General features: G+C 49.2%; 10 protein-coding genes across 10 annotated transcripts; 5 read left to right on the top strand and 5 right to left on the bottom strand.

Moving 5' to 3' along the window:
• Positions 1-168: 168 nt before the first annotated feature.
• On the top strand, positions 169-2641 carry ASPSYDRAFT_56189 (RTA1 domain-containing protein; the record flags this gene model as incomplete). Its single annotated transcript, XM_040849175.1, has 4 exons — positions 169-193; positions 638-1281; positions 1323-1464; positions 2613-2641. 4 exons carry the CDS (start codon positions 169-171, stop codon positions 2639-2641), a joined length of 840 nt encoding a protein of 279 aa, XP_040704473.1.
• Positions 2558-4702, top strand: ASPSYDRAFT_755448 (FAD-binding oxidoreductase). The gene is made up of 2 exons (XM_040850802.1): positions 2558-2986; positions 3047-4702. Exons 1-2 carry the CDS (start codon positions 2813-2815, stop codon positions 4466-4468), a joined length of 1596 nt encoding a protein of 531 aa, XP_040704472.1. The 5' UTR covers positions 2558-2812; the 3' UTR covers positions 4469-4702.
• Positions 4703-4957: 255 nt separating this feature from the next.
• Positions 4958-6397, top strand: ASPSYDRAFT_56187 (lipase ROG1 family protein; the record flags this gene model as incomplete). Its single annotated transcript, XM_040849174.1, has 2 exons — positions 4958-5001; positions 5059-6397. 2 exons carry the CDS (start codon positions 4958-4960, stop codon positions 6395-6397), a joined length of 1383 nt encoding a protein of 460 aa, XP_040704471.1.
• A 1678-nt stretch (positions 6398-8075) lies between these two features.
• ASPSYDRAFT_754349 (phosphatidyl synthase) lies at positions 8076-10126 on the bottom strand. Its single transcript, XM_040850796.1, has 2 exons — positions 9501-10126; positions 8076-9438 (listed from the first exon to the last, which is right to left on the bottom strand). The coding sequence occupies exons 1-2, from the start codon at positions 9893-9895 to the stop codon at positions 8505-8507; spliced, it is 1329 nt and encodes a 442-aa protein (XP_040704470.1). The 5' UTR covers positions 9896-10126; the 3' UTR covers positions 8076-8504.
• Positions 10127-12265: 2139 nt separating this feature from the next.
• ASPSYDRAFT_87243 (uncharacterized protein) lies at positions 12266-14320 on the bottom strand (the record flags this gene model as incomplete). The annotated part of the gene is made up of 1 exon (XM_040851807.1): positions 12266-14320. One exon carries the CDS (start codon positions 14318-14320, stop codon positions 12266-12268), a length of 2055 nt encoding a protein of 684 aa, XP_040704469.1.
• A 1211-nt stretch (positions 14321-15531) lies between these two features.
• ASPSYDRAFT_87242 (YqaE/Pmp3 family membrane protein) lies at positions 15532-15924 on the bottom strand (the record flags this gene model as incomplete). The annotated part of the gene is made up of 3 exons (XM_040851806.1): positions 15532-15553; positions 15607-15741; positions 15908-15924. The coding sequence occupies 3 exons, from the start codon at positions 15922-15924 to the stop codon at positions 15532-15534; spliced, it is 174 nt and encodes a 57-aa protein (XP_040704468.1).
• A 1412-nt stretch (positions 15925-17336) lies between these two features.
• ASPSYDRAFT_56184 (uncharacterized protein) lies at positions 17337-18997 on the top strand (the record flags this gene model as incomplete). Its single annotated transcript, XM_040849173.1, has 2 exons — positions 17337-17549; positions 17600-18997. 2 exons carry the CDS (start codon positions 17337-17339, stop codon positions 18995-18997), a joined length of 1611 nt encoding a protein of 536 aa, XP_040704467.1.
• A 371-nt stretch (positions 18998-19368) lies between these two features.
• On the top strand, positions 19369-20276 carry ASPSYDRAFT_29189 (H(+)-transporting V0 sector ATPase subunit c; the record flags this gene model as incomplete). Its single annotated transcript, XM_040844611.1, has 6 exons — positions 19369-19385; positions 19506-19518; positions 19643-19772; positions 19827-19983; positions 20039-20142; positions 20209-20276. The coding sequence occupies 6 exons, from the start codon at positions 19369-19371 to the stop codon at positions 20274-20276; spliced, it is 489 nt and encodes a 162-aa protein (XP_040704466.1).
• A 1515-nt stretch (positions 20277-21791) lies between these two features.
• Positions 21792-22880, bottom strand: ASPSYDRAFT_29188 (mitochondrial 37S ribosomal protein mS38; the record flags this gene model as incomplete). The annotated part of the gene is made up of 2 exons (XM_040844610.1): positions 21792-22474; positions 22535-22880. 2 exons carry the CDS (start codon positions 22878-22880, stop codon positions 21792-21794), a joined length of 1029 nt encoding a protein of 342 aa, XP_040704465.1.
• Positions 22881-23769: 889 nt separating this feature from the next.
• Positions 23770-25080, bottom strand: ASPSYDRAFT_29187 (guanine nucleotide-binding protein subunit alpha; the record flags this gene model as incomplete). The annotated part of the gene is made up of 5 exons (XM_040844609.1): positions 23770-24111; positions 24170-24428; positions 24484-24647; positions 24711-24895; positions 24948-25080. The coding sequence occupies 5 exons, from the start codon at positions 25078-25080 to the stop codon at positions 23770-23772; spliced, it is 1083 nt and encodes a 360-aa protein (XP_040704464.1).
• Positions 25081-25629: the final 549 nt, after the last annotated feature.

Below are 25629 nucleotides of genomic sequence, written 5' to 3'. Positions count from 1 at the left end.
AAGGCATCGGTTCGACCAAACAAGCAGCGGAGAGTCAGTACAAGTTTGAGTATCCTGTTTCAACGCACTCCGTCCTCAGAATGGAGAGGGATAATGACAATGGGCGGCGTGAAAGAAAGAAAGCCGACGAGACGGTGATATGGCAGCACAAGAAAGCCGAATGAAACAATGCCGTTTGACGTGTTTGCAATAGGTGGATTGGAGGAATATCCATTTTCCGATGCAACTTTTGCCAAGGCCGCGCATCAGGTGATCTCCGGCGGCCTCGGGGCCCGGAGAGGATCTCATCAGCCTATACAAGGAGCGAACCACTAATTGAGAGTTTTCATCTCTAAACTATGTTGCGGAAATGCATATGTTTTATATATCTGCCTGGGAAGAAGTGGGTCATTGTGTCAACTAAATAGAATGTATATCTTTCGGCCCATAATCAGAGTCGGCGCATGCATGCTCTACATATTCTCGTAACCCCAGATAATAAACAACCAATACTTATATATATATACATATCGCTTCTTATCACCATTTATGCCCATGAACATAGTTAAGAACCGATTATTATATGCTATACATCTTCTTCTAATCATCCTCTCACTTATCAAAGAGCAATTCACCACGCCATCAACATCAAGTACAGATAATTGCACCCATGTCACGCCCGAATGTCCCATCGACGCACATCTATATGGCTATACGCCGAACCTCGCAGCAAACATATTCTTTGTTGCATTCTTTGTCCTAGGCACAGTCTTTCGCCTCGTTGCAGGAATCTACTACCGCACCTGGTCCTTCATGGTAGCCCTAACCTTCGGCTGTCTCTGCGAAGCTGTCGGCTATGTCGGCCGTGTAATGATGCACTACAATGTTTGGGACAATGCCGGATTCCAGGTTCAAATTACATGTCTCATTCTAGGTCCTTCAATCCTAGCAGCAGGTGTGTACCTAACGCTCAAACACATCGTGCTCAACATCGACCAGCGATTCTCCCGCCTCAAGGCCAACTGGTACACTTGGATATTCATCTTCTGTGACCTCGTCTCCCTAAATGTCCAGGGTGGTGGCGGTGGAGTAGCTGGTGGTGCAGAGAATGGGAGCTCGGACTTGAAAAGAGGCACAGACATTATGATTGGCGGTATCATTTTTCAGGTCGTTGTGCTCGTCTTCTTTGGCTATTTCCTGATCGAGTACTTTGTTCGCATATACCGACATCACGATCAGCTTGGACCTGACTCTCTCGCAAGCTTAAGATCACGCCGCTTCCAGGGGTTTATGGGAGCTGTTGTGCTCTCGTTCTCGACTATCTTTGCCCGATGCGTGTACAGAACCCGGAACTCATTGGCGGCTGGGGCAATGAATTGATGAAGAATGAGACCGAGTTTATCATACTCGAGGGTGTCATGATATGCTTGGCCACACTATCTCTCACTGTCTTCCGTCCCGGCTGGTGCTTCCCTGCTATGGCTGGTTGGACACGTGAAAAGAAAGCAGAGGGTAAGACACATCCTTTAGTATACAATGCGCGCCACCGGAGACTGAATCAAGTATAATTAACTTGCAAGAACTTCAGGAATTGGAAGAAACACGACAGGCAACAGCGGCATAATATAGAATCTATGAGAGACAGGAAGTATAAAGGCTCATGCGGTGCCCCGCTCATGGTTCCATGTCCATATATGGTTAATCAGCAAGGAGACTGCTTTATAGTGGGTAGTAGATATAGTTCAATAGAATGCGTGCTTTGCCTATTCTTCTTTAGCAAGCTCACTTCAAAGTGCCACTGCAGGCGGTAGGTATGGCATTCACGCTCCGCATAGAAGCCCTAACTGCGCAGTATTCATTTCTCGCCAACGAAGCAGAAGCAGACAGATAAGTAGAAAATCCGATTGAAAGAAAAGTACGCCAAACATTGCCTGAGAGAGGCCATGGTTATGGAGTCGAGGCCACAAGAATCGAAAGGCTTGTCTAGGACCTTTCCGGATTCGGCTTTGCAATGGGCGTTTTACCGATGCAAGATACTTCGCACTTCTCCAGAATCCCAACGAAATTGTTATATTTCTCAGACACTGTGTCCGATTTGGCAGACATGGAACTGTGTCTCGTCCTCAATTTGATAGCGCGGTCCATCATTGGGAAGAAGCTTGAAGGCGCGTTCACAGAACTCTTTTTGCATTCACTAACAAATGTCCTTTATGTCACTAAGAGTGGCCTTGTAGGCGTGCGCAGTCTGGAATGTAGATTTGAGGTTTCTTTCACTAATTCTCTTATCTTGCCCTTCACTCGCTTGTGCCTCTGGTCGATATGACAGCTAGGGCTGATCTCAGCGGGCGGCTATTGGTTTGTGAATTGGAGTGGTGTAAAGTGATAGAAGTGACAGCTCGGATGGAGTAACCAGGCAGGTACAAATGCATTGTTAGAGAGAACGCTAATTGGCTAAAGAGGGCTATGAAACCAACACTCACTAACAATCACCAACACTAGTGAATCCCGTTTGCTAGGATAAACCCACTGAGATTAATTTATTTACCGTCTGTGAGAGTGAGGATGGTACCATTCATTAAGAATGGGGCGGTTTAATAAAGATCCCGTTGGGTGGTGCATTAGACAATGTGAAGTCGGACTTCACAGTTCACTTCAAGCATGATGAATCTGGCGCGCTTCTGTAAGTATAAATCTATCTTACGACTCTCGAACTTCATTCCCTCAACCATACTTTTTCAGCCCTTCTCTTCCTGCTAACTAGGGTTGTTGTCCTTCAAGCTCGATATCACTCGCTATCACTCGCTATCTTACCAACAGTGGATTGTTCAGGACGATGAGGTACCTGACAAAAATACTTCTCGCCGGGTGCGCAGCATCCCAGGCTATTGCTTTGCCTCATAAATCTCGGACTGAAGAGTTGCAGTCATCTCTCAATAAACTGGGTGTGGACACCTCCAAGATTCCCCAGTTGGGGGCCAGCTCCACAGACAACCAGTGCCACAGTGCTGTAAGTTTCCCTGAACCATCAGAAGCCGTGAGATTCCAATACTAACATCGTTCTTTCCAGTGCGAAGCATTACATGAGATTTATGGCCCCGATAGGTTGATCGCTCAAAGCACTTCTGCCTACCAGAACGTCACTGGGTCTTACTGGTCGGCCCAGCAAGCAGAGGTTAAGCCATCGTGCATCTTCGTCCCTAAGGTCGATACTGATGTCTCGGTCGCCGTCCTCATTTCTCAGCTCACACAATGTCCGTTTGCTGCCAAGAGTGGTGGCCATGCTGCGATTGCCGGGGCATCAAGCATCCAGGGAGGAATCACGATACTGTTGCGCGACCTCAACAAGATCACGCTGAACAAGGACAAATCTGTTGCCTCCATTGGTCCTGGCAATAATTGGGGTCAAGTTTACAAGGCCTTGGAGCCCGAGAACCTTGCCGTTGTGGGCGGTCGCTTGTCAGATATTGGCGTTGGAGGCCTGGTTACCGGTGGTGGCATATCTTATTTCTCCAACTTGTACGGCTGGGCTTTGGACAACGTGGAAAGCTTTGAAGTTGTAAGCGCAAAAAAAGGCGAAATCCTCACGGCGAGTGAATCTGAACACTCGGACCTCTATTGGGCTTTGCGCGGTGGTGGAAACAACCTCGGTCTCGTCACAAAGTTCAATCTATACACAATCCCCAGCTCGTTACTCTGGGGCAGCACCCGGGTCTACAGTGAAGATCAATTTTCCAACGTCATTGGTGCTTTTGTCGACGCGGCAAAACAGGCAAAGGATGACGGGAATGCTCAGCAATATGTCATGTTCGCAAATATGCAAGGAACAAATATCGCTTCCACTGAATTGACTTACACGAAGGACAAGAGCAACCCCTCTATCTTCAACAAATATTATTCGATACCTTCGGTCTCGAATTCAACAAGCACGCGGACCCTGTCCAAATATTGTGATGACATAAACGCTCAAGACCCCTACGGCCTGCGTGAGGTTTTCTGGACCCGGTCGTTCAAACTGGACGAGAAGTTCGCGAATTGGCTGGTCAAGAACTGGTTCTCTGTTCTGCCTCGTGTTTCTGGCATACCGGACAGCCTGGTAGGTCTAACTCTCCAGGTTATCACCGATCCCATTATAGAGAACATGTCCCGGGCCGGCGGAAATGCCTTGGGGCTGGACGACGCGGAAGGCCCAATTCTTTTGACGCACATCCTCGGCATGTGGAACAGTGCTTCGAATGCTGATCAATTATACCGCTTCATTAATGACTTCTTCGCCACTGCTGTTTTCGAGGCGGAGAAGCGGGATCTCGACCATGACTTCATTTACATGAACTATGCGAGTAGTTTCCAGGACGTGATCCGCAGTTATGGCGCGAGCAACAAGGCCAAGCTGCAGTCCATTGCGTCAAAATATGACCCTGACGGAGTCTACCAGAAACTTCAGCCTGGATATTTCAAGTTGGATCACGGACCAGAGCCTAACCCTTACTGATTGACTGTCATTTGGCTCAGGGATATGCGGGTATGGTTCTGAATTGTCATGGCGATGGATAGAGTGAATAGACTAGTGATGAGTTATGACTAGCCTGAAACAGCAAATAACAAATTTTATCTTATTCCATATTTAAATACGTCCGACAAATGGTAGATCATAACGACGGTGGGTTAACAGTAAAGAATGTAAACAGAAGCTAAAAGAGCGGACTTTGTGGAAGTCAATTCCGAGCTGAGTCAGCCGGAGTTAAGCGCATTGTCATTGTCAAGTCCGAATGTCAGCGTCACGGTGTCACCGGACGACAACAAAGCTAAAACACAAAGAGGCTCAGCGGCTGCGTTACCATAATGCTGCCTAATTTTCATGTCAACATGTATTCTTTAATTTTGCAGTTTAAATGAAGCAAGGGAATCATATCAGTCCAGCTCAGCAACATTCATTACATACGGTCACGGCTCGCTCGCAATGGAGCCAGATCAGCCTGCGATGACAGTGTCGAAGGCAGACCATCTCTGCGTTCTAGCCCATGGGTAAGCTGCTCGTCTTTTTCCAATGGAACACATATCTAATGACTTGCTCTTCGGCAGGCTCTGGGGAAACCCCTCTCATATGGGCACCATCGCTTCTGCTTTGAAGAAACGACACGACGAGAATCGATTACACATTCTCGTTGCGGAGTGCAACTCGGGCAATCTCACATATGATGGGATTGAGGTATGCGGAGAGCGCCTTGCGCATGAGATCGAGGAGACATTGAGTCAATTAGAAACCGATGGGCACAAGATCCGGAAACTGAGCGTTGTTGGATACTCCCTTGGAGGATTGATAGCTCGATACGCGCTGGGTTTGCTGTACGCCCGAGACTGGCTGGACGAAATTGAGCCGGTCAACTTTACTACCTTCGCGACGCCGCATCTCGGAGTTCGGGCGCCAGTGAGGGGAGCACAGGGTCTATTCTTCAACGGGTTGGGCTCTCGGACGGTATCAGTTTCTGGGAAGCAGTTGTTCTTGACTGATACTTTCCGTGACTCAGGAAAGCCCATTCTCCGTGTCCTGGCTGACCCGGATAGCATTTTTATCCGAGCTTTGGCGAAATTCAGGCACCGTTCTGTCTATGGAAATGTGGTCAACGACCGCACCACGCCGTTCTATACCACGATCTTCTCCAGCGTCGACCATTTTCCAGACCTGGAGAACGTGAATCTCAATTATGTGGAAGGGTATGACCCAGTGGTGATTGATCCAAACGTTTATACTCTTCCACTAGAAGAGAAAGAACAGCTGCCTCTTTTGTCTCGGGTGTGGCAGAACACTCGAAACTTTTTCGACAAGCTTCCGTTCTGGCTCTTTTTTACCCTCTTTGTGATGATTGCAATACCGCTTTTCCTCATCTATGCCGTCGTCCAAACCTTCCGCAGCCGAAAGCGAATACATGTACATGAAGAGGGCACTGGAGATACTTTCAGGCGCTATCGCATGCCTGTTGCCGTCAGGAGGGTACAAAACGCGATGGACGAAATTTTCGAGGGCGCAGCTGCGAGGCAAGATCCTGACTATCTCTCCTCGAGCGCGGCACCTTCGGACCTGGAAGGACAGCCAGAATTGCCTATCGACAAAACAAAGTCAGCAGGGAAAGAATCAACCGGGACATCCCAAGCAGAAGGCTCAACTGACCTTGCGAACGGAATAGCAGAGGTTGCGACTGATGACACTGTCAATGGTGAAAAGCGACCCACTCTCGCTCTTACCCCTGATCAATTTTCCATGATTAAGTCCCTCAACGCCGTCGGTTTCCGCAAATACCCAGTCTATATCCACAACCACAGACGGTCTCACGCGGCGATCATAGTTCGGTCTGACAAGCCGGAATGGAAGGAAGGTCACATTGTGATCAAGCACTGGCTTGACCATCAATTCGAACTATGAAAACAGCGTATTACGATTTCCACGAACCCAGTTACACAAGACAAATACAGCGCTTTCCCGCATCCATCTTGATCGCGGAGTGCTGAATGGAGACCTGGGGTACATGCTCTGAACTCGACCCGAGCCCTGTCCTTCCCCAATCCAAGTGCAACAACCACACTTTTGACAGGAACCCACTGAACCACGGAAACTCGCCCGCCTTTGTGATAGGTCCCATTCTGGAAGCGAATCCTTGGGGTAATGCGGGGGAGGGAAGGAAGGCCGCTCGTGGACGGAGTACGGATCCCCGCCCCGCTCCTAAAGAGCCCCCAGCAGCCTTTCGCACCCAATCCTCGGTTCCTGATTGATGGCAGCTGTCAGATCTGCGAGGACAGGTAACCCGTGTTTCATGCGAGTGGAAGGCGCATTTAATCATTTCATGAGGTGCAGCACAGCTGCATGCAATGGAAATGGACTGTTCTACTCTACTCATCTATTATACTACTTTTCCTTCATACGATCACATACCTAGAACTGAAATAGAGAAAGTCTCGGCATAGCTCAATTAATTCGATCACCATGCTTGCAGCTTGCAGATGTAGTATTATTTCCCCGCGTTGCGTCCCATCGCGTCCCCGCGCTCTGACGTCGCACATGGTAGCAACATTGAAAAGCCTAAAGGCTTGCCAGGTCCAGCAGGACCCAACGAATAAGATATTCTCCGTACCCAGCATCAGAAGGAACAAAGCCGAACAAGACAACAACCAAGGAATAACCAAACCCAAGAATACGCCCCCGGTTGGCCTAACTCTAACTTTCCACTCAGTAGTAGTTAATTCACGGAATTGCCCATTTCATCCATCCCGGTTTACCACCCCCCCCTCCTCGTGTCCCTAGGACCAGTCACGAGCAGACACATCTATACAACCACTGATATGACACCAGGATGAACGGACGGGTCGGGCGTGGCACACTCTAAACTAGGGAGGAGGGCGAGTTTGTTAGTTAGCCATAGCCTGGGGTTTTACCTAGGTAGGCCGGTTCCTAGTCTCCCCGGCGAAGCCCTCTGTCTCTTTCTCGCTTCGATCCCTATTCGCGGGCATCCATAATCCGTCCAATATAACAAATCCATGGGTGGTGCGAGCCTTGCTCGAATCGGAGGCCGCCGCGAGTCGAACATGCCTTCTTACTTTGTTACCGGTATTACATTGCAACTTCGAGCCCACCTCGGGGTGGCGACATCGGTTCAGCCTCGAGATCTCTGCGCCCATCGACGCACCATTATGATAATTCCCAGAGAATTAAGATTGAGTGAGTGGGTGTGTGGCTGGCGTCCATTACTCCGAAAAAATATAAGCAAAGACTCCGTATGGTTGGTTGGCCAGCTGGCGTGCTTTTCTCGGGCGGCTGACTGGCCGGATGCCAGCACTTTGTACCCTGTCGCCTATCCGGAAGTGGCTTGCGCGGAATCATATAGAGTCGTCATGGTGCATTAGTCTTCAGCTTGCTTTAGGCGTGCGGTGGTATAGGCGTGGACAGAGCTCGGGGTACGAGCATGGGATAGGCGGGATAGGCTAGGGTGGGATGCTTATACGTGGTAATATCGTGGTATGTGTCATGTTAGTAACTTCTCGTCAGTGCGCTTTTATGGCGTATTTAAGGCGGCGGGCTTACGATTAAAGGAATGGGCAAAACATTACGGAAGATATACGCGCTCCATGGCGGCGAAAACCATAAATGTATCATTCGTCCTTTGTATTGTGCTATTTGAACTAAAATAAAGGTAGGATAATCCAAGTGGCCAATAGCTTCTAGGTATCTGATCGGCTCTATAGTAGTGTATACTTCTGCAATGACCATATATAGAATGTCGAAGGAAGATGTATGCAGACTTTGTAGTCTAAGAATATCATATCCCAGCGACGAGAATGGCGGAAAAGAAATAATAGAATAAGACGCAAAGTACATAATAGCATGTTGCTTCTGTCAAAAGAAAATAAATGGGTCACAAATATGGGGGGAATCATAAGGCAAAAAGATGTAAGTTGTGAAACCATAGGCCAGCCACGAATCATAAATCTTGAACATAAATCATAAAAAAGCTAGGAGACTCCGTTACGAATCCTGTTCAGTTACGGACGTCTCCATTGGTGGCAGACTGCGTGTTACCATTCGATTTCATACCGAGCTCCCGTTCAACAGCGAACTTGACAGCGTCGAGGACAGTCTCGCATGTCTTCTTTGCCGGGTAGCGGGGAATGGTGCCCTCCTGGTAGACACCAGTTTTGACGAGGATGGAGAACCAATGCGAGTCGCTAACCTCGTTGAAACTATTCGTGCCACGAATGTCCGACTCGGGAGTATCTCCGACGAAGTAGACGGTGCTTGGAGGCTTGTTTATGCCGTGGGTGTCCTTCCGCCACTGGCGGAGAAGTCGCATGGCGAATTCATATGTACCGAGTTGTGGTTTACCGAAGGCAATCGTGTTCAATTCTTTTCCGGTCACTGCGTGGTACATCGCCTCAAGAGAAGTGCGGAGGGCACCCATACCGAGGCGCGAGTGCTCGTGGGAAGTGGACCAGACAACGTCATTGTGGGAGAAGAAGACGGGTGGGCCTTCATTGAATGTCTTGGAACGTTCCTGGAGGTTGCCACCCTTTGTCATCAAACAATCAAGAATGATTTGTTGGTCACCAGCCCAGTCACGGCTGTCGGCAAAGACGAAGATGGCATCGATGCGAAGTTTCTCAAGATCAAGATACTTGGAATTGTTGAATTCCTCCTCGGTCAGTTTCCGGAACGGAGTGGTATCTTGTTTCGTCTTGATGAAGTCGCCGGGAGTGATAACGTTCTTGAAGCCATAACCCTCGGCAACAATTCGGCACTTCTCGCCCTCGCCACCGACGACGAGAACAGTATCATATTTCTCTGCCATATCCCGCATCGGGGTGTGGCCGCAGATGAACTGGCCAGGGGCGACTTCAAGCTCAAGCTGACGGCTGAGATCTAAGCATCTTTCTTCCTCGGTCTTCCCGCCACCGTTCGTAACGAAGATGTATGGGCTGTTATTAGAAGATTAGTAACGGAACAGAAGAACACAAAGATAACATTGCAGCAAACTTACATTTTGACACCATATGGGTTCTCCCCGTTGATGTACTTCATAGCCTCAATGGCGGCGGGAATCGGTTTCCCACCTCGTAAGAGGACACCATCGATGTCGAAGGCCAGAGCAAACTCATCTGTCGTGACATTCTCACTGGCAGCAGGGATGAAGGGTGACGTGGCTGGCGAGGCAGTCTGGGGAGAGCTCTCGTCTGAAGAAACGGACGTATCACTGTTCAGGCGCTCCTTTGCTCTTTCCATCTCAACTGGAAAGTCCGCGGCGTCGGACAAAGCCATCAAATGCTTGGGCGGCATAACCACATTCGGTCCGCCAAACAAGTCTGCCCGTTGGGCAGACTCGTTGGACAGTCGACGATAGGCATGGCCCTTTGAGACAGCATCCCTAACAGACATTCTGAAGTGGGTGGGTATGTGAAAGTGGGTAGTATAGATAGGGTGGAGATCTTCTCCAGCAGGTGGGCAAGCCGGCTCAATGCAAGGTGATGATCTGATATGGCTAAAACAGTAGCAGATGCAAGAATAGCTTTAAACTCAGGCTTCAAGTGGGTGAAGAGCTCAGTCTAAAGCAAGGCGGTTCTTAGCGGTGGAGATTGCAGGTGAAGATCGTTGAGAATTGAAAGGGGGATGAAGGGGGATTTAAGAGATTCTGAAGGCTGGATTTACCACATTAATATAGTAAAGTCGGATAGTGGTTGGGCACACCGTCACCCACCGAGTCAGCCCCTGGCTCCGTCATCGACATTGTATGGAACAAGGCAGCCTGGTGGGTTCAACGACAAGCGGTCGTTGATCTTGGTATCCGCTCCATCCAGTCGAAAGTTTAGTTCCTTCTGCGTGCAGCGGGTATGTCACGAATTCCATTAACCACGAAGCGACAATGGAGGCGGATGCGATGTGAGACGGGCCTTTGGCCTATCAAGAACCATGGGATGTGACGTGCAGTAGTGGGGCCCCCTCCGAGCGAGAGGGAATCGGAAACCAGGAAACCAAATCAGTCATGCCGGCTGCGGTTAGAGGCAGCTGAAGCGAGCTCTCGGGTGAGCCAGAGCGGCGGGCTGGGCGTGGCGGTGGTGGAAGACGCGCAGGTAATGATGAAGTTGATATCATCGTGGGGATAAAGGAAGCTTGACGCTCTTTACGGAGGAAGTGGAGGGTCAATCATTGGGCTGCTTGAAAACCTGATAAGGCGCCAGGCTAGTACGGTCACCTCCATTACTTACCCGTCACGAAACGCCGCCAATACGCAGCGCCTCATCAGTCCTCTATGCAGGCCATGGCGCTTGGGTTCATGCCAAAAGTCACACTATCTGGGACGGCCGACCGAGAAGGATGCATAGTCTAGCCCCGAATCATCATCGGGTCTGTACAACAGCCGAGACCAGAGGCAAAACCGGATATGATTCGCCATACCTGTCGCTTTGGTCATCACAGCCTCGCCGACCCTATGACATCATAAGTGGTCCCAAGATCCGTGCCACGCAGCCGTCCTATCACGACGTCACTCATTAGATACCAGACGATACGAGAATCCAGCCGCATGTAATTTACAACCTCTGCATACAACCTCACGGGATGTATACAGGAGGGTTGACGGAAGGAGCCCTGGCTATAGCACGCCTCTTATTAAGGTACTCGTCGCCAAAGACGCCCAACCCGGCCAAATGAGACACCACCACGAAATAGAATAGGAACAGCCTAGTCCGGCGTCCCGATCCCCAAAGCCAAAGCGCGTCGCCTGCAGCACTGATTGGACCTACAAAACCACCGAGCATCCTTTAAAGCATAGCAGTCATCAGCCGGATGGCTTAGCAAAAGGAGTTAAGTAAGGGCCGGTGCATGCATGGAGATCCAGATGCGGTATTTGATAGGGAAAGGGCGTGCAGATGCGGTTGATGAGTGCGCTGCCCCCCTTCGCCTGGACAAGGTAGGGTTGCTTTTTGGCTTTTCGAACCCCAATGTCGTGCATGTGAAATTGTCGCTGGGAAACACGACCACCACTTACTCGTCGATTATACGATCAACTCTGGTTTTCGGAAACAAGATCGAGAATATCTAGATTCAGAAGGCTGGCGCAGCCGGCCCATGGGTGGATAACTGGGGTTGAACTGGAGCAAGGAACATGAAAGGGGAATAATCCACGCCTAATCCAATGGTACACACACTGCTAAGGGAGGGGACGCTTATGCCATTGCTAAATTCACTGAGTTTACTCTAAGTTTTCAGGCTGATACGACGTGATTCTGTCGGAACCATCGGCGTCAAGGCAGCAGCCTGTCAGTGAGGCTGATGGTAGAATGTCTCTCTATTGCAAGGCAAGGCAACATACGTACTTCACTGGTTAGACCTGTATTACATTTGTGCTTTTGCCTGTCAGAGTTTAAGTTTGCAGGACATGGTTAACAGTGTGGTTTGGCGAGACCACGAACAATTCCTGCATAGAACATTGCACAGAAGAAGTATCTGGATGGTTCGAAGTATCACTTTTATATAGTAATTCTAAGTAGAGACAAGTTGCGCCAATCCGTGTCCATCAAGGATGTTCGATGCATCAAGGGGAAAAGAGAAGAGGAGGCGGGTGGAGAAGGAAAAAAAAAAAAAGGGTAAATAAGAAAAAAGGGAAGAGGAAAGAGGAAAGAGGAAAGAGGAAAGAGGAAAGAGGAAAGAGGATAGACAGCAATATAAACAACGCTAATCAGTCCAGCCATGCAGTCGTCACATATATAGATTATACACCAAAGAAGGATAGTCTGATTATTTCAGCCATTATTCCACCTGGAGGATCAAGTCTGCGCCCCTTCGCGATGGTGTCAGGTTACGCTCCCAAAGAGACGGTTTCTTCTTAGGCATGCCGAGTTTTCCTTCCGGAGCACCAGGCGGGTTGTATACCGATGGCTGTTCATTACTCTGTTCTAGCCAATAGTCATCGGGACAATAGGGAACAGTCACCTCTTTGGGTGACACCTTGCCGCGTCGTATTTGAACGCGCTTGATATCATCTTGTCGGACGATCCGGGGCCGTGAAATGACCTTCTGAGGTTGATTATTTAGTCCTCTCTCAGGATACCTCACCGAGCTGCCGTGATCATTAGAACCCTCTCGGATTGGATCCTGAGCCTCACCCATCGGTGTACAGATTTCCCGTACAGGGGTAAGTGGGCGGAAACCACCAGAATAATGGGATGTGCGGCGAGAATCTGAACCGATATTGTTGTAGTCACCAAACCCGAACTCAAAATCATATCCCGGATAATCACCAAAGGAGTTCCGATTCATCCCGGCACCCCGCGCTGCACCGTGAGGTTGAATCACTTTAGCTCCAACGAAACCAGCGTCGGAGTTTTGCCAGTATCCATCAAGGTCGTCATCGTAATCCATATGACCCGGCCGGTACGGGGGTGCTCCCTGCAGACCAGCTTGCCGAGAAGGCTGAATGTTCTCTTTAGCATACGAATAAACCGGTCTTTTCCCTTTGCGGGTTCCTTTTGTAGCCACCATTTCGCCCGGGCCCCCAAACCCATACATCATTGCACGCGGATTGGGGGGTAGTCCTGCCATCGGAATCCGACTTTTGCCCTTCCCGCTCCCTGGCGTGAAACCGGATTGCTGTAGTGGAGGACTAGGGAGCTCTCTTGACCCTGTGCAGTTGTCTTCAGAAAAGGTTGCCTCGCTGGAGGGTCTGGATTTCTTCTCCTGGCTCCACCTAAGTGGTCTGGGATAGAGTTCATAAGTTGGCTTGTCTGGAAGCAAATCAGACACTGTTCTAGACGAGGCAATCGAGGCGGCATCAAAATCGATATTAGAGGAAGACTGGACGCCCGTCCTGTCTGTGTTGTTTGCTAGCGTATGGCGGTATTCAGGGTCTTCTTCCGGCTGGGTGACAACGACTGCAGGATAATGAGCTGGGGGTTGGTATTCAGAATCCACCGGAGGGACAAGTCTAGCGCTTTCAGATTCAGGATTGAGTGTTCCAGGTGACGGTCGAGGTCCCATCGGAGGACGTCTCGGTGGAAAGCTGAAATCCAGGGGCTCTGACATGTGTCCGCCAATCTCAAAGAATTCTCGGTCTTGTGCTTTCCGCCTGATCTTCCGACAACAGAAGAAAATGATAACGCCGATAATGAAAAAGCCAGCGATGCCAGACGCGACGGAGACGCCAATAACAGCGCCGGAGTTGAGGCTACTGCCTTGCGTAGGTGCACCAGATGTTTCGTCCGAGGTCGCGCTAGGCGATGGATCTGTTGATGTTGTCGGTGTTGGCTCATCAGTCCCCGCGCTAGAAGTGTGAGTGGTGCTATCTGTGGCCGATGTTGGATTCTCGAATGTTGTCGTTGTAGAAGAATGGTCTGTTTTTGTTGATGATTCTGGTGATGACTCTGTTGCCGGATAGGTGTTTGTTGTTTCTGGGTGGGTGGTGACCAATGTAGTGAGTCTTGTCGTAGAAGTAGGGTTAGGAGGCGATGCGATTGTAGCAACGATCGTAGGGTGCGTTTGCGGCAGGGCTCCCGGCACAGAGTTGCAGATGCTGTAGGTATCGAAACTCAGTGCCACCTCCAACGAGCACAACGAGAGACTGCACCGCAAGGCGGCCTCCCCCAAAGTGTACCCGCTCGTTGTATTCCTTTTGCACAGATAATTCAGGTCACAGCCTTTCGAGCAAGCGTTTTTTGGATATTCGGTGCTTATAAAACTCTCGACGCATTCTGAGGCGCATTTTGGCATTAGATTGAGCAAGGAGACGGTCGACGTATTCGTGCATTGCGTGAGATAAACAAGAACAACGGCTGCTGTTGGTACCCATCTTAGGGGATATGATAACATGGTGCGATAACCTGTTAGCGATACTCAATTAGTCGTCTCAAGCCATTTCAAATCCGTCTGAAAACATGCGCGAGAGAAGCATGTACGTACCCAGGTTTTCGAGCTACGGAGGAGCTCGTTCCTCTGAGTCATTAGTACGTGTTGTATATCATGCTAAGGTGCTAAGACGGGGCAGAATAGGTGACGGATGGGTAGAGATTCAGGTATTATCCCACCAGAGTAGCCAGACGCCCGGCAGTTAGGGTGGGAGGAAGACATCATCATGAAGATTCACAGCGCCTACAGCCATCTTGCTGCTATTGGAGCAAAAATGGGGATGGCCTCCTCCAGAGATCCTGGATATTGACTGGTCCGTGGATTCGTCCAGATCTGAAACACGGCGCATATGGCTCCTGTACGCGCCGTGATGAAACACAGGGCCCCGACATACAAAGATGGCAAGTCGGCTGCCTGAGCGCGAGAAAGCGCCTTGTTTGGAGGGGCAAAGGCATCACATCCGCTGATATCTTGGAATAAGCGCCCTACTTAGCGCCGGCGCTGCAGGACGAAGCAATCATCGTCGACGTCAGCTGATTTGGCCAGGCGCTTCGACGAAGCCTTGGAATGAGTGGCATTGAAGCATCCATCAATCAAATATCTATCCTTGTCCAGGTGACAAACTTTAAACTTAAAATTCCCTTGAAGAATGACGCAGAACACGAGATCTACGCAAAACCTACCCAGTTAGCCGAAGCGCGCTTTTACATGGGCAGTCAGTCGACTACTGCGTACCGCGCGCAAATCGACTGGTTGAGAAAGTTCTCAATTAATAGATAGCCCGGGAGGTGATCGCAAGCGAATATATATCAATTATAGAAGTTATCCATTCACTGTGGAGCAAAACAAAGCCCAGAAGCAACATGGGCTGGTATCATAAAAAAAATAGACGCATGAAACCGACATAACTGACATGGCAAGAGATATTATAACCCAGCGATACATCAACCAAATCCGGTCATCAGCATGCGACTATCGTTAAAAGAGACCGAAGAAATGCGAGGGTGTGGGACGCCAAGGAGGTAACGGTGATGGTCTAGCTCAGTCCTCCCGCCCGGACCTCCACGGAAGCTAGCTGACGAAACGGGGATCGCGTGTTCAACTTCATCCTTTGTTGAGATGGTGAGAAACAGCGATAGGTGGCGCCGCGGGTCCAGATATTATTACTAGGGTGTCTAGTGTTTGAAGATGATGTAGCTGGGGACCGTTAGCTATCATACTCGGCAAACATCGCTTGGCGGGAAACATACATTGCATGGATGATACCAGGAATCCAACCAAGAATGGTCAAACAGATGTTGATGAGGAAATCAGCACCGCATCCTGTCTCAAGGAACACTCCAAGAGGGGGGAGGATGAAGGCGAAGATAAGCTTGCAAATGTCACTGTAAAATAGCATCGGTTAGCAAAATGTTGAAAACTCGGGATTTCGCGTTTTCCATGGATGGGACCAGCAGAAACATCGAACGGCCTCGAGTGATCGAGGCCGATTGCGATCGGGGGCCAGGAAAGCCAGTCCAGGTGGACAGAGGGAGGGCAGCGCGGACTTACGAGGCAGTGAAAGGCATTGCGAGTTTGCTGACGGTATGAACCGATAGAATAGATCAAAGTAGCGATGGGAGTAATCTCGATTATCAACGATTGATGGATGTTGGGGAGGCAGACGGAGACAGAGGGAAGCAGGAGAAGGTAATAAGAATAAGGACGGAAGGGCGGGCGAGATGGGCGGTTCTTAAATCCTAAAATCCGCTGAGCGGGGGCAAAGGCACGACTAGTTGGGAGTAGCCTGGGTGATTATCATTTGCAGATGAGCAAAGAAAAGAGTACCTCGTCCCGTCCTTTCAAACGAATTAATTGATTTACCTGAGCCCAATAACGCCTGCATCAGCTCCGAACTGAGAAGCCTGGAGCACTTGGAGCATGAGCCTGTGCTACGTCATGCTGGTGCTGCCACTGTGGCTCATGACGAGGCCAATTCTTCTGATTGGCTTCCTCTACTTTGCTCATGTCATTTAGGCTGATCGCTCAGGGTGCTGCCAACCGTTCAAGACAGGCCTCCAGCCAGGGGCTCGCCTTCTCGGGGTTGTCTGCAATCCCTGATTGTTTCCTGAATCCTTATGGTTCGTCCGCCATCCAGAAAAACACCAAATTCGGCTCTGTTGATCGCATTTTGCTTTGAATTCTGCTGCCTAAGAAGGCGTAGGCTTGGCTGATCGTGCGCTAGTAGCCGCCGGCATCACCAGAGCGACCAGCCGCTCGGTAGTCGGAAGGCTCGCCATGAGGGCCAGCTTAGAATCCTTCGAAATTGGGAAATGCCTGTTCCCATTCATGACCTCGTATTCTCTTCAATGGAGTCCAGCCCTACAGCCCCATCGGTCCAGAGCCTAGTATCTCAGCCACGTTATGGATCCCCAAACGGCCTTCAAAAATGGATGATATCATCGCGCGTAGTCCATTTTTAGCAGCATGCACAATCAAGAAATGAGTCGCGAATTATAATAATAAGTCGACTACTGAAACATAAAGGAGGCAGCCTAACTGCAACTCATAAGTCATGCTTTAGGAACAGCGGCAAGCCTGAATGATACAATGATGATACCTCAGTATTGGCGAATTGGCAACCCTGCACAACCCAGTGACGCAATCTCTAAAGCGGGCGGCAATAGTCATTCAAAAGCCTTTTCAGTCTTCAGTCGGACGAGCATATCATGATATCGCTTCCAAGCTCAGTGATATTCGTAAACGTTCCAGGAAAATGTTGGATTGCCTGCGCCGCTCTAGCTGCAGGAAAATGTTTCCCAAGTCGGGAGGCTTGGCAGTGGAATCGAATGGCCGCCGCGGCGCCGAGACTCAGTGCTGACCAAAAAGTCTCCCCATGTTCAGACCCCCAGTTGTGACAATATTATATTTCCCCAACATCACACAGGCAGCGCCATTTCTTTGACATTTTCCTTGCTGCTGTTTCGTTACCAATGCCTTCATGTCGGTAGCACTTGCGTCCACCCCGCGCTCTTTGCCGACCCGGCTGACTGTTCGGCCGGACCTCCAGCGCCAAATGCTCAGACGGGGTAAAGGCTTAATTTGTTCTCAGACACGTCCTCCTATTCGCAGGTGGCTTGGGTCAAAAACAAGTGAAGTCAACTTTGGTCAATGTCTAGCTAGTACATGGCTAACGACGACGCCTGAACAGCTGGTGAGCGTCCTTGAAATCGTCACTTGGACATTTTGCTGAACGCCCAGAAGACTCCAGGTGACGTTCTATCCGGCTTCCCCAACGCTGCACACGATTCGGCATTGGAATATCTCCCGGTCTTTCTCTTCACCCCGGCCTTCGCCCATTGGGCTGATACACAAAACACATTTGTCGAGCAGTGCCTGAATCGATTCTACCGTGAGGCGCTAGGTCGCTCCCCGCAAACATCTATCCATGCGGTCACTGCCATAATCGATCGCCTGCCGCGTATTGCACAGAGCGGTGGAAGTACACTTGGAGATGAGACAGAGTGCGAGGGAGTTTCGATTCTATTCGCTCGAGAGGAGAACATCCAGGGCAAAGCTTCTGCACAGCGTCGAATCCGCTCAACGGAAACCGAGGAGCCAACCCTGCTTTTCGCTTTCCGTAAGGAGGTTAGAGGTAGCAGCGTTATGCCCCAGCCTGTCCAAGAAATTGGATTACGGCTCGCAAACACGATCTTTTTAAACGGCAAGGAAAACACACTTCTAGGGACTCACTGGGCTTACGATTCGTCGTCCATGAAACTTGAACTGGAGAAATCAGCTGATCTTTCGACATGCTCGGTGACATTGACCCCAACCAGCATTCACAACTCACTCAAGCTCCCCTTGCACCCTGTCGGTCAACGAAGGAAGGTCATAACGAGTATGGGAAATATTCTGCGTCAAATAGCGAAACACGCCGACGGTAAATCAGATGACCCAATGCCGGCTTCCTCTGAACTAGAAAAGGAACTTCCGCGGTATATCGCGGAAAACAACATTGCCGACCAAAGGGTTTCTGTCTGGGCCTTGATTGAAACGCCGGCCGAAAGTCCGTATACTAAATCAAAGCACTCGCAGAGTAGCCTTGCAAGAGCAATTCAAATGGGCGCCAAGCTTCACCGTGTCATGAGCGGCGGGGGTGGATGGGGAAAGAAACAGGGTCTCCTGTCACTCGATCCAGAAATGAGCTTTGAACGGTCCAGTAATGAGGGTATGAAACCCCTCAGTGAGGTTCTTTCACTTGAAAATAGAAGCTCGGCATACGGGGAAACTTCCCCTCCCGAGCCGCCGATGTCCATGCAGGATTTGTCGACTCTGTCGCAGGCTGCAGAGCCTGGTGACTACGTACAATTTTTTGTCTCTGTCGAAGAGAGTGGGCCACTCGAGGAGAGCAATAGCATCTGTGAACCCTCAGAACCAAGTCTGACTTGCTGCTTTGGAATACTGTCGGATGCCGACTCGTTCCCTGGCCATACAGCAGAGCACAAGAACCTAACGGCTATGCCGAACTATTTTGGAGCATTGTCCGAAAAGGCCATGACGTACCTACATCCAGTGGACGAATCTGGGCCAAGTGGTATGCTCGAATCTCGTACGAAGATCGATGTTCCAGGATCACGGGTTACCTTGGTACTCGAGTGAACCTGGGCCGGTACTGGACCAATTGCAACTGTATCTACACATGTATACTATAGCTGTATAACAGAAATAAAAAGAATTCTGGTGGGCCAGATTAGTGGACAAAGTCCATGGTGTATGCTGTGAACGTGTGGTCAATTGTCATGCTATTGCCAAGCCAAAATCACGTGAATGGCACGGGAGGTGCTTCAGCCTCTCCGAAGCAACCAGCGTGTTCGCCTTCAACCTCCATATCCGATCCTCATCGTCAAGCTTTCACATCATCATCGCAACAGCTCCGCTGCAGCGATAACCTACCTTATATCCATCTCTTTCTGTAATTTTCATATTTTTTGACTTGGTTCAGTTCTTCCCGGCCCGATTCGACTCTCAAAATGGCCACTGAGCTCTGGTACGTAATCATCACAAAGCTTCTCCTTTCCCCAATACTGGAGCATCTGCACTCGCGCTTCGATGATATCTTCAACTCTTGATTGCTTTCTACTTCATGTACTAACATCTATATCTGCAGTCCCGTTTACGCGGTGAGTAACCCGTCCTGTTCCCGACGTCTCGACCCAAACCCCAAGCGACTCGGTGTCTGTCGGCGCGATGGTTTCCCTCTTGAAATAGCGACATGATAACTGATAATTGTTTTGTTTTTCTCAGCCGTTCTTCGGCTCCTTGGGCTGCACTTCGGCCATCGTTTTCACCTGCTTCGGAGCTGCCTATGGAACCGCTAAGGCTGGTGTCGGAGTTTGCTCCATGGGTGTCCTCCGCCCCGACCTGATCGTTAAGAGTACGTTACTTTCTGCGCGAGTTCGATAAAAAATATCCTAAACCGACTTCATAGACATTGTTCCCGTCGTCATGGCTGGTATTATTGGTATTTACGGTCTCGTCGTGTCGGTCCTTATCGCAAACAACCTGAGCCAGAAGGTTCCCCTCTACACAGCGTTGGTTCAGTTGGGAGCCGGTCTCGCTGTCGGTCTTGCTGGTTTGGCTGCCGGGTATGCTAACCGTTCACCGTTATGTCCTTACGTATCAAGCTAACGCCATGCCCAGTTTTGCCATCGGTATCGTCGGAGATGCTGGTGTCCGCGGAACAGCCCAGCAGCCAAGGCTCTATGTCGGCATGATTCTGATTCTCATTTTCGCTGAAGTTCTGGGTGAGTACAGGAAATTAAGGAATATTGAATCACCAAGTCCCTAACTATTGAACTTTCAAACTGCAGGTCTTTACGGCCTCATTGTCGCTCTTCTCATGAACTCCCGTGCCACCCTCGACGCCAGTTGCGCCTAGAGAACGCCCTCGTGGACGATTCACGCTGGTGACTCGTATATGGAGCATATTGGCACCCGAACTTATACTTGTGAACGTACCTTGGACGATATGTCGTTTGCGCTTGACCGAGAGGGAAGTCATAATTGCCCCCGGGGTTAAGCTGTTCAGTATTCTGATTGGAGGATGAGGTGGCTGTTGGATTCTACACCTGACAATTATAATGCAACCATCCTTGTCTGCAGGCTTGTAGGCCAGGTCAGAGGTGGGGAGTTAATCGTAGATACATTGCATGATTTGCGGAAACTGTACTTTATGGGAGTTGCTTGCTGCGATCCTAGAAAACCGGATTTTTATATGTTTTGTCCTTACTAGCTATAGTACTCAGTCTTTATGAATGCTACAAGTTCCTCTTGTTTATCACACTGTTTATCGTGGCTGTCTGCAGCTTGCTCAGAGCACTTATCAATTACCAGACGGCAACTCACTAGTACTTCTGCTAGATCAAGATTTATTCAGGAAGAAGATATGAGCACAACTTAACATAACCGTCCCCTATCTGTCTAGCCCCAGTTAACCACTGTGGTCTTGCACCCAGTTTAGACTCCACTACGTATTGAGTTACGCTCATCATTATGATATAATCTTCCGTCGGACTTGTTCTTCCGAGTATTTATGCATGGCTTATACAAGTCAGAAAAAAGAACCGTCAACAGCCAGCCGGCCATATCCAGTTTACCAGCTGAACTCCTCTGGGATGTATGCGACCATTTGGAGTTGACTATGTAGTGATATTTTCGCACTGATACGGACATGTCGAAAAATCTACAACGTTTTGAACAAGGCCATATACTACCGTCTGCTCGAGTCAAACCGCAATACCGGAAATGCAATGGTATGGTCTGCAGTGCGCGACCAATAAACCTGCATAGCACAGCTGCGCTGTCTGTCTCGCGCCATCATCCGGTTGGGAGTTTGCTTGAAATGTTACGTTCTAGCTCTTGAAATGCGACGATGGCGCAAATGGGGCTGTCAGTAAGAATTCATTATCTTGAGGTTGCGATATGGCTAAGGTATGGTCCAAGTTGATATTTGAGTCTGCGGGATACAAACTGGGTAATCATGCTAGACGGCATGGGTCCTTAGTATCGGTGGTCGTCAGAGAGGGCCGAGGTTTCGCATCAGAAGCTTCTAAACAGCTTATGATAGGGAAAGGACCAGTGATTGCCTTACAATTTTGCTTAATGAATATCATGGATGTAATATAGATATAAACAATATTGTCTATTGATGCGTGGCGCATGAAAATATGCAATAGGTACAAAGCCACGAGAGGCACGGAGTGAGAATAACCAAACAAACCAGGTGAAATATTGGAATAAAAGATACAATGTTCTATTGATGTGCTATGAGAGCAGCGCGCGATGTATCGAATTCGGCTCAATTGGGGTGATTGAGAGTTGTTGAGAGAGGAATGCACAAATGAGGAATCAGAGACAGCAAGGAGAGAATAAATAGGAAATGCTAATAGGCCAATTAGGCCTTGTCAAGCTTCCGCCTCAGTGTCCTCGTCCTGCGCAGAAGTTTCTTGAACTTGTGATTCTTCATCTTCCGCTGGCGCCGTCTCCGTGTGCTAATCGCGTGCATGGTCCGGTTGTTCCGTAGACGCTCAATGTAGGTGGTCTGGGAGCTTTGGGGGACGTCGATAGCAGCTTCGGTTTCTCCCGCTCCGGGGGCTTCCATATTCCGGGCTTGGACGAACGGGGTTGTGTGAGCTTCGTAGGTCTTACTTCCGTCAGAGAGAGTGGACTCCTGGATGGTCAAGACAGTGGAATAGCTCGAGGTGCCCTGAGGTTGTTGCTGATCCGCGGATTCCGCAGCGGCAGTGTAAGGAGTCGGAGGCGGCGGAGGGTTGAACGGACGAAGACGTTTCGTCATTTCTTCCACAGAAACCTTCAGTTCGGACATGTCCAGTGCATCGAACTGGCTTTTCTCGGCCTCGTAGCCGCCCAAAGCGCCGTCGTTCTCGGAAAACTGATGCGCGGCGTTCTCCATCGAATCGACGGCGGAAGAAATTGTGAACATCACATCACTCGTATCATTCTTCGAGGAGTGCTTGGTAAATATCGAGCCAAATGCTTCCGGGCTTGAGGGCGGAGGAACGGTAGTAGAGACGGAGATGGGGCGGTGGATGGAAAAGAACGACGCAAGCTGAACATCTGGAGAAACGGGTCATTAGTATCCAAGCAGATGCACAAGATTAAAAGTTCAATACTTACCATGCGGCTGCAAGTGCTGCGTCGAGGGAACACTTGGGAGTCTCGAAAAGGCGTTCGGCTGGCTGGACTTGCCGTTGCGGCCACTGCCGTTGCCATCCTTTCCTCTTCGTTTCGAGGACTTGCCGTCACGCTTCTCTCCAGAGTTAACTTCTTTCGCGGGCGTTTGAGATGAGGTTTCGACCCTCCTCGAACCGTCGCTGGGTTTGGAGGAGGATGACGAAGAATAGCGGCGTTGACGGACGATGCCTGTGGAGGACGTCGCCAGGCCTTGGCTAGAAGAGCGACAGACGCCAGAAACTGGCGCTACTGGCGCCCATGCCGCCCGACGCAGTGAGGACGACAGCATGTTTAGGTGTTGAGTTGAGGGGTGTCAGGTTGTTCGGGGCAAAGACGATGTTCATGAGGCGAAATCCAAGTCAAGCCGATCATGCGGAACGGATTAGGTAACTCCCGAAAGCCGAAATTCGGTATAATGCCTCAGGCACATAAATACTATCAGGCCACCGCCCTTAGGAGGACAGAGTGTACGAGAGTGTACGGTGTAGCGCAATATGTCATTTAACCATTCCAATTAATGTAGCTAGAATATAAAATAGTAAATAAAGACGCACAGTTGGTATCTCAACACATCAGTCTCGAACCCAATAGTCATCAGCTTCCACTGTAGGTCAGCTCAGCCGATTGTCGCACTTCCGGTTTGGTAAACTGAACCGGAAATTATTGTATAAAGCTGCCAAATTATCTTCCAGAAAGGTTTAAATAGCTTCGTACGAAGCATTAACCAGCATATTTTAGGTGAGTAACTGGAAAGCAAAGTCAAATAGAAGCACTGCAAGAATCTCCGAATGTGGGAAAGAGAAAAGTAGGAAGGTGAAGAAAATTCGTCAGAAATGTCAGAATATCCTAATAAGAAACAGGAAAAAAGGAAAAGAGCAAAAGAGCAAAAGAGCAAAAGAAATGGTATCAATCAGCATTATATAGGAAGTGAGCCCATCGCTGAACCGAAGGAATAGAAAGTTGTCAAGCAGGCTAGGCTTTTACCGCCCAATCAACAAGATGCAAGTATGTATGCAAGAAGGACAAGCAAGTGAACGTAAAGGGCCGATGAGACATGCGGGTCGGAGGCCAAACGCTCAAAGAATGCAACGAAAAATCATAGATCAGATGCAATAGAAAATCTCGTGGCCGCCGGAAACCTCGTGAAATCCAAATTCAGTCGTGCGATCCAAGGTGACTCATAGTATGAGAGTGTGGAGGTTTTTCTGGATAATCATATCCTGTACCGAGTCCATGGTAGCCTTCAGTAGTGTTGTGTCCGTGGCATTGGTGTGGTGGATATAGATCTCTCGGTCAGGTATCCGGTTAATGCCCCGGAATCGATCAGAAAAGTATTTTGTTGCTGCATCAAAGTCAGAGTTCGAATCGCTGTAGTCCGGGAAATGTTTCGATATTGGTGAAATTTCGAGTTTGTCTTTGAAAAGATCAATCTTGTTAAGGAATAGGATGATGGGCTTCCGTTTGAACCATTCCCCGTTAACCAGGGACTCGAAAAGCATCATTGCTTCATGCATTTGGTTCTATTGATGAGAAATTAGAAATGGCATGTCCAAGTGAATTAGGGTAATGGTCACTTACAGCATTCTGGTCTTCAACAAGACACTGGTCGTATCCGGACAATGCAACCATGAAGAGCAAGCATTGGACACCCTCGAAACAATGAATCCATTTCTTGCGCTCGGAACGTTGCCCACCAACATCCATCATGCGGAAGTTCATCTGGCCCAGTTCAAATAGTGTTTCCGTGATACCTGTTGTTCGCAAACGTGCCTGCAACATGTCCTGGTTGTCCGGAAGCCAACCAGGTTCGAATATTCGATCGAGTGAGTTGAAAAAGCTACATCAAAGTCAGCATAAGGGTATCTAGAGCGGTCATTCGTCGCAGAACTCACTAATTCAAGTTATCGTGAAGGGCGAATTCATGGCCCTTGGAAACAGCCCTCTGGACTCCTTCATCCCTCCACATCTCGTTCATTGCATCCCGAACTTTCAGGTCGGAAAATGCTTCCTCAGCACCCACATCGGCTTCCAGGTTATCTATAAAAGTTGCCAGCGGCTGAAGGTGCAGTGCATGTTAGCATTTCCGTTCAACTAACAAACATGTGGGAATAGGACTAACTCTTGTTGAATCGCGTTTGAAATCTATGTTCTCAGTCCGCATAATTTCCAGAAGAACCTTGTAAGCAACCACAATATTTGAATATATCACTGCTCGTGTTTGGCGGCGTTCATCTTCAGGAAACCCTCCTGAGTGGATGATACGCATTTGCTTGATGATGGTCGATTTTCCCGATTCACCAGCACCTAAGAGAAATCCGTAAGTACATGTCTAGCGATGAATTGACATGGTACGTACCAAGAAGCAAGATCTTAATCGTCCTGTCCATCACCTTTTTGTCATTCTTCAGGGTCTTGTCAATCCGAGCATTCCGCTGAACTGCTTCTTTGTTGTCCGCCGCATCGACGGGTTTCGAACTCATACAGCCCATTGTGTACTAGCGGGTGCAACTAAATGGGCAAGGATTCCAAGAGGCAGGCCCTAGTGAAAAAATAGCAGCCATGTTAGCTGGGATCTCCAGTGTAAACGCGCATTTATGACTCGAGCAGCAATGTGAACGGTCGTGCAGTGCAAATATATGCTCAAACTGCTCCCAGACAGCCAAATAAAGGGGGGTGGTTGAGACATGCACCGAAAGCCCGTCTGGATCTCAAGATCGAGCAGCCTGGCTTCTTCTAACCCTTGTGCCTGAGTATTAAGCCAGGCATGACGGGTGAAAAAAGGAAAAACAAAAAAAAAAATAGAAAATAAAAATAACAAAAACACCTACCAACCAAGTCACAGAGATAACGAAAGGGGGATCCAATTCAATCGTGTCTCAAGCGATATCCAGTGTTACGGATAAACGTCTATTATTGAGGCCCAGGAACACGCAAAGACGGCTACCAAGGCAGCTTTTCTGTTTACAAGCGCACAAAGCCCAAGATCCAAGGGCCAGTTATTGCCTTGTAAATGGATATCGTAGTCGGATAAAGGGGCA

This window comes from Aspergillus sydowii (genome assembly GCF_001890705.1).
Source record: "Aspergillus sydowii CBS 593.65 unplaced genomic scaffold ASPSYscaffold_3, whole genome shotgun sequence".
Taxonomy (NCBI): Eukaryota; Fungi; Ascomycota; class Eurotiomycetes; order Eurotiales; family Aspergillaceae; genus Aspergillus; species Aspergillus sydowii.
The sequence above is the reverse complement of the archived record's forward strand: the minus strand, read 5'-3'. Positions and strand labels throughout refer to the sequence as shown.